Source organism: Carassius gibelio, chromosome B14 (assembly GCF_023724105.1).
Source record: "Carassius gibelio isolate Cgi1373 ecotype wild population from Czech Republic chromosome B14, carGib1.2-hapl.c, whole genome shotgun sequence".
Taxonomy (NCBI): domain Eukaryota; kingdom Metazoa; phylum Chordata; class Actinopteri; order Cypriniformes; family Cyprinidae; genus Carassius; species Carassius gibelio.
In genome coordinates, this window is record NC_068409.1 from 23,055,556 (window position 1) to 23,067,998 (window position 12,443).

General features: G+C 35.9%; 2 protein-coding genes across 2 annotated transcripts; one reads left to right on the forward strand and one right to left on the reverse strand.

The window, feature by feature from the left end:
• Positions 1 to 278: 278 nt before the first annotated feature.
• LOC127971343 (tyrosine-protein kinase ITK/TSK-like) lies at positions 279 to 8,669 on the reverse strand. The gene is made up of 17 exons (XM_052574254.1): positions 8,382 to 8,669; positions 8,097 to 8,201; positions 7,839 to 7,920; positions 7,569 to 7,691; positions 7,386 to 7,417; positions 7,036 to 7,187; positions 6,075 to 6,140; positions 5,890 to 5,944; positions 5,313 to 5,392; positions 5,033 to 5,178; positions 4,757 to 4,828; positions 2,791 to 2,959; positions 2,215 to 2,431; positions 2,077 to 2,141; positions 1,869 to 1,987; positions 1,623 to 1,780; positions 279 to 1,209 (listed from the first exon to the last, which is right to left on the reverse strand). The coding sequence occupies exons 1-17, from the start codon at positions 8,517 to 8,519 to the stop codon at positions 1,141 to 1,143; spliced, it is 1,848 nt and encodes a 615-aa protein (XP_052430214.1). The 5' UTR covers positions 8,520 to 8,669; the 3' UTR covers positions 279 to 1,140.
• A 1,585-nt stretch (positions 8,670 to 10,254) lies between these two features.
• On the forward strand, positions 10,255 to 11,806 carry LOC127971344 (mediator of RNA polymerase II transcription subunit 7). Its single transcript, XM_052574255.1, has 2 exons — positions 10,255 to 10,417; positions 10,824 to 11,806. The coding sequence occupies exon 2, from the start codon at positions 10,833 to 10,835 to the stop codon at positions 11,559 to 11,561; it is 729 nt and encodes a 242-aa protein (XP_052430215.1). The 5' UTR covers positions 10,255 to 10,417; positions 10,824 to 10,832; the 3' UTR covers positions 11,562 to 11,806.
• The last annotated feature ends 637 nt before the right edge of the window (positions 11,807 to 12,443 follow it).

Here is a 12,443-nt window from a genome sequence, read left to right on the forward strand (position 1 = left end):
CTCTACTGGGCCCGAGCACAGTTTCTTTATTTCTCTGCATTAGTTTTAAAACATTATTTCTCTCTGGAAACACATTAAATAAATATGCACTTATTTGGTGCCTATGGCCTCAGGCTGCACATACAGCGAACACTGGTGTGCTGGAGTGTTTCTATTCAGTGCCGTTGTCACAGTAACGAGTGAATGCATTTGTGTTACTGTGCTCCAATCAACATTAACAGCAGGCCAGCATCATGTGCTTAAACATGCATGATTGTCATAATAAACAGTCTGTAGACTTGGTTATTAAGGTAGCTTTAATATAATCAAATTTCTCAAAAATCAGCTCAAATAGATTAGTATTACTAACTTTTACGTCATTCAACAAATTATGAGTTTAGTTTATATAGACTAAAGGAAAGTATCACTGACAGAATCAGTACATAGATTTAAATGTGATGTTTTGTCGAATACATTACAACAGCAATAAGCAATTTCTTTTTTACTGGTGGTGAAAAAATATGGTTCCTGTGTGCCTCCTAAGGGACAGATTTGTAGTTGCAGTTGCAGTTGCAGAAGTCATGCATGCATAAAAACAGGAAAAATACAATTCAGTGACAGAATGTGAAAGAAATGATGAAAATAAGAATTCTGTAAAATAAATAAATATACAAATAAATACACTATGTGATTTGTACAATATACAGTATTTTTCATTTAAAGGTATAGTTCGCCCAAAAATGAAATTATGTCATAACTTACATATTTTCATGCCATTCAAACCTATTAAACATTAAAGAAGAATGTTAAGCAGCTTTTTTTTTTTTTAATCTGTCAAGTTTTCCAAGCTGCTATGTAAGGCACATCTTCAGTTTTAATGATTTGTTTGTTTGTTTATTTATTTTTTTGCTTCAGTCTGAACACCCAAAACACAGCTCACAAGTCAAAACCTAACACAATTTAAAGTGCCTTTTTTCCTATTTGGTCAAATGTAAGCTTCCATATATGGAAAACTGCTATGCAAAGATTTTTCAAAATTGATCTTTTGTGCTCCACAAAAAACAGGTTTGAAATGACATGACGGTTTTTAAATGATGACAAAATGTCCTTTTATGAATGAACTATCTCTATAAGCCAGTACAGGGAAGGGTGTGATCAGGATCAAGGTTCTTGTTCAAGGCAGGACAGTTCATGCAGGAGCAGAGCGAACGAGGGTCGATCCTCAGGTTTCTGTTAAACAAACGTTGTTGTGTTTATGTTGCTGTGGCAATAATGACACTAACAAGACTCATATTCAAATAACTAAATAAACAGATCAGGATACAGAAACATTACCTGCTTTGAATTACACGAGTAACAAAAGACAGACAGTAGGAAGGTTTAGTAATAAAACACATTAATTGTGTGTAAAAAAATACCCTACATAATCCACATTTCAATCTGTGCAAAAAACAACAACCTTAAAGGAAAAAATATGAACATGACTAGTTTCTCAGAAGGCCTTATTCATGAGAACAGGATTTCTCAGTAAAACCACTCTTTATACGGAATGACGTTATATTTTGTTAATATTCATATCAGCTTGCGGTTCAAGGATGATTTAAATGCTGGAAAGTTTATGATGCATTTAATGCTAGACTCACCTCTTTCCAGCTCCACTGCATTAACTCATACACACTCTGGGGACAGAGGCGGGGTCTCAGGAGCCGCAGGCCTGCATTTAGGGTCTCCACTACCTCTGCATTACTGCGGGTATCATAGGGCACACGGCCCTCACTGTACACCTCCCACATGAACACACCTTCAAATGAGACGTCAGTATGTGTTTAGATCAAACATGGGGATTCTGATTAACATCATCTCAGTGGATTGATGTGGAGTGGACTCACCAAATGACCACACGTCTGATTTGCTGCTATACTTCCCGAATTTGATCACCTCTGGAGAGGACCATCTCACTGGAAATTTGGACCCAAAAGAACTGGTGTATTGATCATCTAGGACAAACCTGCAGATACAGGTGGGAATTTTCCATTACGCCGAGGTCTTAAAAAGCAGTGATGTGGGAATCCGCAATACTGAGGCGCTGCTACTCACCTTGTCATTCCAAAATCTGATATCTTCACCACATTATCTTCAGAAACCAAACAATTTCTTGCAGCCTGTGTAAACAGGAAGATTTTAGAACCAAAAAAAGCAAGAAATGAACACAATAAAGACCCTGTGTACACTTACCAAATCTCTGTGGATGAAGTTGGAGCTCTCCAGGTAGGCCATCCCCTCACTCACATCCAAACACATCCCCAGCAGGACCTCCTGGGAGAACCTGCCTTTTCTGGCACGCAGGAAGTCTGTCAGGCAGCCGTTCTCCATGAATTCAAATACCAGATAGATGGGTGAGCGAAGAGTGACCACACCATACAAATGGACCAGCTTATCGTGGGACAGTTTCCTGTGGAGACAGACTATGAGCGATGCAATAAATTCATCCCTTACAGAAAAAAAACACATGAACTTTACATGTGCATTCGCATGTTATAATCACATGTGAAATATGTGAAACTCACAGGAAACACATATGGTTTTGGAATGTTTTCATGGTCTAAATGTGTGGAATCCATGTGATGACATGTGAACGTGATTACATATTGTCCACATGTGATCACATGGGTTTCACATGAGTTTCATGTTTGTGTCACATATTTCACATGTGATTGCACATGTGAAGTTCATTTGCTTTTTCTGTAAAGGATGGTACACTTTTGATCCTTATATTCATGTCCTTTGAAACATACAGCATGAGTAACTCACATCATCACTTGTGCTTCCTCCTTAAACTCCTCCTCTGACATGAAACCCTCTCGGACAGTCTTAACTGCCACATGCAGGTCATTCCAGCTTCCCTTCCAGACCAAGCCAAACTGTCCACTGCCCAATTCCTCGCTTAATGTCAACTCATCAGGGTGAATCTCCCATTTATCTGTAAAAGAGACAGATTTTGTTACACCTTCCAAAGAAGTGGTTACATTTTATATATATATGAAAGGTAAGAAATCACTATATATATACACATGTATATATATATATATATATATATATATATATATATACAGTGCCATGAAAAGATTTTTGCCCCCAACCTGTTTTTAATTTGATTTTTGCATATTTTTCACACTTATAGGACTCAGATCATCAAACTAGTTTTAATGTTACACAAAGATATTGCAAGTAAAAACAAAATGCAGTTTTTAAATGACGATTTCATTAATTAAGGGAAAAAAGCTGTCCAAGCCTACCTGGCCCTATGTGAAAAATGAATTGCCCCCTCCCGTTAAATCTTGAAAGAACTGTGATTAACCACATTACTTTAGAAAGCTGAGTTAAATTTCACTAACCACACCCAGGCCCTTTTACTGCCAGACCTGTTGATTCAAGAAATCACACCGTCTGACAAAGTGAAGAGCAATACATAATGCTGCGATCTAAAGAAATTCAAGAACAGATGAGGAAGAAGATAGTTGACCTATATCAGTCTGGAAAGAGTTATAAAGTCATTTCTAAGACTTTTTGGACTCCAGCGTACCATGGTCAGAGCCATTATCCACAAATGGAGAAAACTTGGAACAGTGATGAACCTTCCCAGGAGTGGCCGGCCTACCAAAATTACTCCAATAGTACAACGAGGACTTATCAAGGAGGTCATAAAAGATCCCAGGACAGCAACTAAAGAACTGCAGGCCTCACTTGCCTCAATTAAGGTCAGTGTTCATGATTCAACATTAAGAAAAAGCCTGGGTACAAGCGGCATCCATGGGAGAGTGGACGACTTGCCATAATTGATGGAAGTATGAATTCTGATCAGAAATCAGAAATCCTGAAGGAGAATGTCCAGCCATCAGTTTGTGACCTCAAGCGCACTTGGGTTATGGAGCAGGGCAATGATACCAAACACACCAGCAGGTCCACCTCTGGCTCAAAAAAACTAAATGAAGGTTTTGAAATGGCCAAGTCAAAGTCCAGACTGAGTTGCTGTGGCATGACCTTAAACAGTCCATTCATGCTCGTAAACCCTCCACTGCGGCTGAATTAAAACCATTCTGCAAAGAAGAGTCGGACAAAATTTCTCTGCAGTGATGTGAAAGACTCATTGTCAGTTTTCACAAACGCTTGATTGCAGTTGTTGCTGCCAAGGGTGGCACAACCAGTTATTAGATTTAGGGGAAAATTACTTTTTCACGTAGGGCCAGGCAAGTTTGGACAGCTTTTTTTCCCTTAATAAATGAAATCATTTAAAAACGGCATTTTTGTATTTACTTGGGTTATCTTTGTGTAATATTAAAAGAAGTTTGATCTGAATTTTTAAGTGACAAATATGCAAAAAAATAAACCGGTAATGTATATATGATACACACTTAATTTTTTTATTTTTATCAAATTTACATTTTCCAGCTTTTTTTTATTATTATTTTGTTTTTATGGTTTTTCACTTGTTGACCAAAGCTTTGATCCAATCTTTACTGTCATATGATCCTTTCGCAATAATTCTAATATGCTGATTTGGTGTTCAAAACTTTTTTTTAACAATACAAGAAACAGAGATGCTGCCTAATATTTTTGTAGTAACCGTGAATTTTTTTTACTCTCAGAATTCTTTGGTTTAACCACTCAAAAGAACAATATTTATTTGAAATAGAAATAACGCGTGTGTTTGTGTGTGTGTATACAGTATAATATACACTTCAATACAACTCTTATTTTACTTGACGGCTTGTTTTACCTGATGACACCTCCTTGATCCTTGGGTTTGTGACATTTCTAGACACACAATGCCTCAATCTGGTTATTAAACCTGCCACAAAAACAAGCCCACCACAAAGTGAAGACTCTTATGCAGTTTTCTTTAGTTCTATGATATAATCAACTGAAACATTAAAATCTAAAGCTTTAAGATTTCAAAAGACAGTGCCTCTAATGAGATATTATGTAATGAATGCTATTCCAAATATTGGCATGCAATATACTGTCAGAGCAACTCTTTACATGGAAGTTTTACCTGCTGGATTGTGTTGATGATAGCGGATGAGCTCTGGAATGGTCGGAAACACGTATTTCTCAGCTAAGTAATACATGACCTTTTCACCTTCTCTTTGTACTTTGATCTGGTAGTGCTTAACTAGGGGATACTTCTCTCCATCAGTCCTGCAGATGAATGACATTCATTAAAAACTTCAGAACACCAGTGGAAGATCAAATAATGACTGAATAACATGATCAGATGTTTCTTTGTAAGTGATTGTAAGCAACATTCATTTCATAGCAAAGTAAGCGTTTACCCTGAGATTCTGGAAAATATTGACACGGTGTATACACCTGGGTGTTTAGAGTCCCGAACCATGAACCCCCCGTCCTTGTTCTGTAAAGAAAACCTTTAATGTTAACCACAAATTAAACCGTAAATGTCAACCCTTACAAAATATAAATACCATAAATGAGAAAGTATACACAGAATTATGATTTTTGTTTCATTCTGACAAATAAAAGTGGTATGGATGTATTTTGTAGAGAGACTGTTAAAGCTAGTTAATGATAATGGTTATGACACATATTGAACTCATGTCTGATTTAAAACATAACATGTAAGGTTGTCTTGACAGGAAACACAGCAGCCACATTCTGGTTTAAGGGCTGTAGATTTTGTTTGAACTCTGCATGCTTTTGCCTGCACCGTCTGCAGACGTTGCTGTTGCAGGTTTGCAAAGAAACCCAAGTTTCTGCAATGCCCAAAAACTGTGAAAATGTACTGAAGTGGCATGACATTAGTGTTTAACAAAGTTAAAGTTTGCGGTTATCTGATTTATGATATGGAAACATTTATTGACATCATGAATGTCATTAGTTTTTTTGCCTTACCTCTCTCATTAGTAAGTTCTCCGCCTCGGTCCGAGTTATGTCTTTATTGTACCATCTATAAAACCACAAAGCATTGGAAAAACCAAAACCATTACTGTATTAATCAAGCTTTATGAACTCAAGACATTTTTTTTTCCTCTTTCATATCAAATGTTTTATTCTGTAACATACGGATGAGAACTTACTCAAATGTATCAATGTTGTCTGATATTTTTTCTGCAACATATATACATGGCACCGTGCCAACATTTCTGTAATGGGGAAAAAAGCACAAAAAACGTTACTTGTAAGTTTTAAAAGCCTCTGTTATATCCTACCACTGAGTTTTAATTAAAAACCATTGTTTTCCCACAATTCTGTGCTTTTTCCCTGTTTTAAATCATTATCATGCTAAACAAAACTTTAGCAACTCCATAGAAGAGGAGCTAAATATCAGTACTGCCCTTATTGCTTATTCTTATATAAAAAAATTTTTATTTTTTAATTAACATAATCTTGGCTTGATAATAATCATATAGAGGATTATGTCCCTTTCTTTCTTTATAGATGTTTTTAGCATATCGACAACATCTTGAGGCATTTATAATAATAATAATAATAATAATAATAATAAAATAAATAAAACAAAATAAACTCTCCACCTAAGACCTTTGCCATTGTTTAATGCTAAATATCTAAGAAGCACCATGCTTTTGATCCCGTTTTAGCAATAAATACTTTATATATCATTGTAATATTTCCAAAGAGTTAAAGTGTAAATTAAGATGCTCAAATCAGTTAACTTCCAGATATAATGTACATAATAAATTTGTATCATGTTGTTATATAATACAGCAGGAATGATGCTACAGGTAAATGATGAAATTATAAATCCCATTTGAAATGTTTAAAACTTTTGAGCATTTTTAAATGACTTTTTTGTAAATTGAACTGTTACTCAGTGCTGAAATGGTTCATATCTATTAATCGAATGGGTTTTTGTGTCTGATATTCATGACGGCGAGAGGAAAGGTGTGGCATTCTCGTTCGGCAGAGTGAAAAACTTTTATTAATTAACGTGTTAATGTAATGTGTCAAACTTAACATTATTTTAGAAGGCATTATAATACATTTAACTTAAGAGAGTGCAAGAATTAAGATAATTACCCGTTTTTGTCCTTCACAGTCCACCAGTTTGGCTCCGAACTGTCAATGACAAAATACTCTTCATCTTTATGCAAAGGCAGGTCTGTATCTTCTACAGGGCTGAAATTCCTCAAAGCCACAACAATCCTCTCCTCTGGATCTGAACATCGGCGCTAGAGGATACATGCAGACAGCTCAATTTACAACATCTCATCACTGTCCTAAATGTCCTAAACTACAAAAACAACAGAAACATTTGAATAATCTTAAACATTTGAAGCTATTTCAAAATTGAAAAACCTAAAACATTAAGTATAAAATATATAAAAGCATAGGAATCAGAAACTGTAAACAGAAACTGAATGACGAACCATGGGATCTGGAGTTGGGGGAAGTGGTTTGGCTGTGGGATGAAATGAAACGCTTATAAATTTATGAAACTGATAGAAATGGACTGAGATTCATCATACTCCACTGCATTAATATTTTGTGGAGTGACTATGATGTTTTATGATTTGAAATGTGAAATCTGTTCAACTCGAAAGATTTTGCACCTCCATTGGGATAGTATTCACTGCATCCTGTCGCCAGCTTCTCGGTCTGATGACAACATCTCCATTTCCCTTCGCCCCAGAAGTCAGGATGGTACTTCAGAAATAAGTTGTTGTTTTGCGTTGCTTCATAAGTTGAAGAAATAACATAAAATACAAAAGATAAAGTACACATCTAAACAAAAGTATTGAAAGCAGACCAAGATCATATTCCACTCTACACTTTCTTTTCTGTTTTCACGATGCGTATCACTTTCTGTAACAGCTGCTTACCTTCTTTCAGAGCTCTGACCCATTTTAACCTACAATCATTGTCTGGAGCAAACACATAAAGATAGTAGCTGTCATGGGCGACCTGTCAACAGACACAAATACACAAACTTTTAAGCAATGTAAACAGAAATCAAACATGCCGAATGTTCATTTGAGATTTTTCTCAATGTTTTTCTATACGCATTATTTTGAAAATATTTACAGGCACTTTCTCCTGTATGAGCAAGATCTTGAAGCAAAACTCCACTGGTTTCTCACCTGGAAAGGGTACTTGTAATCACAGGGAATGGGAACATCACTGCGAACGATCTCCACACAATTGATATGAGACAGTTCGATGCAGCCTTTCTGAGTTTGCTTTTTCTAAGGCGATATACAAAGGAATATCATTATTCTACTGCTCATTCATCACAGACATTTTTTAACTTACTAAAAAGGTGGATAAAGTAATTTTGCATTCAATAAAAAAACAGTAGCTTTCGAAATACTACAAAGTTATTAGTAACAGTTACAGTGAAGTCTCCAGAAGGTGTGACTACTTACCCCAGGACGATGTTCGAAGTATGTCAACTCCTGTGTGTTTAGCACAAAAATCCTCTCTTTGTAATTGCACGGCGAAGTTCTTCTTTTCTGTTGTGATTTCTTGTACAGTGTTTCCTTTAGGATGACCCTTGGGTACATGGTGAAATCTTGATATTTAACTACCTCATAGAAGGTTGACACATGGTGAATGATGTGTGGCAATCACTAGTTATACACTTGTAGAGCTTACACTGATGTATAAAGCATAGGTTTCCGGAGTTGACACTTAAGGTAAGCCACTTCCTGAGGTAGACTGCACAAGTTAAACTCCCAAGCAATCACATGCACGCACACACATACACACACACACACACACACGTGCACGCACGCACAAACACACACACACACACACACACACACACAAACACTTGCTCTTTCTCCTTCTTCGTTAACACATTTTTAGAAGGTTTATTAAGTGGTTTTTCATTATAATATTACAGTGTAGCTGATATCAATTGTTACTTTCCATGTGTGAGCCTCTGTAACTGTCACATTTAGTTTGGTTTCTGTTCCTGGTTGAAGTTGCGTTTTGTTTCCCTGTGTCCCTTTTGTTTAATAAAGAAGCTGCAAATAGAACCATATGTCTCTCTCTTTAACTGGGACACTGTGACAGTTATAACATTGTAAACAAAGCCAAACTTTAAAAGGAGGATTCACTTGAACATTTATGCTTCTATTTTATCATGGAGGCAGTGGGAAGAGAAGAAACATTCACATGTTATCCTAGAAAAATTGGTGTTAATATTTTGAGAACAGATATAATCGACAAAAATGTGAAACTTGACTTAGAGGTTGAAAAATTCTCTAACCAAAAACAATAATAAGAAATCCACATCACTGTGAAACAAACTGTCATTTAAAAAGTAAATTAATTACTGTTCACATCTGCTATTGGCGACAACAAAGCACGAAATGAAATGAGAGTTATTGTGTAGGTTAAAAGAGTATACAATTATGTGAAGAGAGGATTCAAATGTCCAACATATTTACTGGTAACATTTGTAATTAATTAAAAAATATATTTCCCCTTTTTTTTACTGACAAACAATACATTATTTGTTATTTTATTTTGCTTTATTGACCTTTTGTAGGAGGTGCATGAGCCTAACCAATGTTTATGAGTATATAAACTGTACACTATGACCAATGTGTTTTATATATATATATATATATATATATCAACCTAATCAGGTTTTCCTTTAATAAATTCTCAATATAATATACTATTTTTATTCAAATATATAAAACAATTATACAACACAAAATTAATAAACAAGAAAGAACAACAAATAAGCATAAAAAATTAAGTAGAAAATGCCATGGAGAATGCAAACACACACACACAGACACACACACACAAACAAACACAAGCACGCACGCACGCACACACACACACACACACACACACACACACACACACACAAACACACACACACACACACACACAAATACAATAACTTAAAATATAATATAGCACATTTAAGATAAATCAATTATCACTTTAACAGTTACTCGCCCATTTTAGAGCTTTGACCTTTGTAACCTACAGTCCTTGTCTGAACCAAATAGCCAATAAAAGGCAACCTGTAACAGCAAATAAAACAAATAAACAAATAAGGCGTTTAAGTATAATAGAAACAAAAATCAAACAAGCAAAATGTAAATTTTCTCATTAAAACCACTATGATTTTTTTAAGTAAATTTAATTTACCTATTATTTTATATTTTGTTTACACAAAGCACAAAGACTAATCTATTTATCAATGTCAAACCACGATGTTATTTAATACGTTTTACTTAAGACCCGCCCTGATCCGTCTTTGACCAATGAAATACCTCGTTGCTAAGGGACTGTGCACCAATGCAATCAATTCATCTTTAGACATGAAGAAATCGCAAAGCGAGACATGCAAGAGGACTTGATCGCTTTGCTTATGTTTTCTGAAAATCTGTTTACGTAGCTGACAGTACTTTTTTTAAGTAAGCCAGTAGTTTCGGTGAGTATTTTTGTGTTAAATACTACAGCGACGAGTCCCGCAAAATTAGTCGCTTTGCTAATCTATGAATCATTATTCTGTGAACCGTAGCCTTTAGCTTGTAAACTGTTAACCTAGCTGTTTCTAAACCAGTTTTGTTGAAAAACTAACTTAAAGTAAATTTCTCTTTTACTGCATTGCCAAAGCCGTCCAATGTGTTTGTTTCACTGTAGTATATTGCTGGACAAGAATGTGTAAATTGAAATTTTTTTTTTTTCAAAGCGAATTTTGTTTATAACAAATGATTGTTTGTAAAATGTATCCCCAAGAAATGCTATTTTTTATTAACAAATGCTAGCATTATTAAATAATGTTACTGGTTAACTTAACCAATACTTACGATTATTTTCTTGCTTTTCCTGATTAGATTTCCAAAATGGGGGAGCCACAGCAGGTCAGTGCTCTTCCTCCTCCTCCGATGCAGTACATCAAGGAGTACACGGATGAAAATGTGCGAAAGGGACTGGCCCCCAAACCCCCTCCTCCTATTCGAGACACTTACATGATGTTTGGTAATCAGTTCCAATGTGATGATCTCATTATTCGACCACTGGAGAGCCAAGGCATCGAGCGCCTTCACCCTATGCAGTTTGACCACAAAAGAGAGCTGAAGAAACTAAATATGTCCATCCTGGTCAACTTTCTGGACCTTCTGGACATCCTCATCAAAAGCCCAGGCAGCATTAAGCGAGAGGAGAAGCTGGAGGACTTGAAGCTCCTTTTTGTCCACATACATCACCTCATCAACGAGTACCGTCCCCACCAGGCCAGAGAGACGCTGCGGGTCATGATGGAGGTTCAGAAGAGACAGAGGCTGGAGACGGCTGAGCGTTTCCAGAAGCATCTGGAGCGGGTGGTTGAGATGATCCAGGGGTGTCTTGCCTCGCTGCCTGATGATTTGCCACAACCCAGCAGCTCTAGCATGGGAGAGGCTGGTGGCGCGGCGTCAGCTGGAGACTCCAGACTGAAAACTGAGCCTATGGATGTAGAAGAGACCAGTGTTAGCTGCATGGTTGCACAAACTGACAAAAATGTGCCCAGTAAGAAGGACAAAGTGTGGGATAAGGATGCTGCAATGTGCAGTATTATTGATGAGATGACCTGAGCTGTCTAAGGAATGTATTCAGAAAATATTAGCTCTTCAACTTTGTTACAAAATTTGGAACTGCCTTGGACTACAGACATTTTTACTATTTAACAAGGTTGCCAGATTAAACAGTCAATTAAGTAGACATGTAAAGTGATAAAGGTCTAATGGTCTTTTCATATCTCACTGTATTTTTGTGTTATATAAATAAAACAGGGACATTGTAAACTATAATAAAAGCATGTTTGAATGCTTAATACCTCCCCATTTGTGTGTGTATATAATTACAATTATTATTGTCACAATATTATAACTAACCTCTGCTCAAGTGTTTTATGTAACAATCAGCTTTAACCTTAGTGATTTAAATCAAACTACTGGTACAGAACCTGTTCCACTGCCTTACAAAAGAAAATATGTTGTGTTATGTGATTTACCCAATCAGCGTCACATGTTTAGCTTAGTTGGAGAAAATGCTAACTTATAAAACCTTTACTGCACTTGCGCAACCTTGTGTAAGTGCACTTTAGTCTAATGAGTGACAAAACATTTGAACCATATGAAACTTGTATCCTTTGCAAGTAATCACAAAGCCTCTGTATTTGCAGTGCCCTTGACTATAAAATGCAAGTTTTCAATTCAAGTTTATTTGTATAGCGCTTTTTAAAATACAAATCGTTACCAAGCAAATTTACAGAAAATTACGTTTCTACAATATTTATATTTAGTACCTTATGACTGTCAGTTTATGCAGTATGACAGGATTTTTAGAAAAATTAATACAAGACGTAGTTAGCTAGACGATGAACATTATTAATATTATTAATAATAAATAGATTAATTTAAACTATAACATAAATGAGCACGTGTCACAACAAGTTTAAGATTTATGTCATTTAG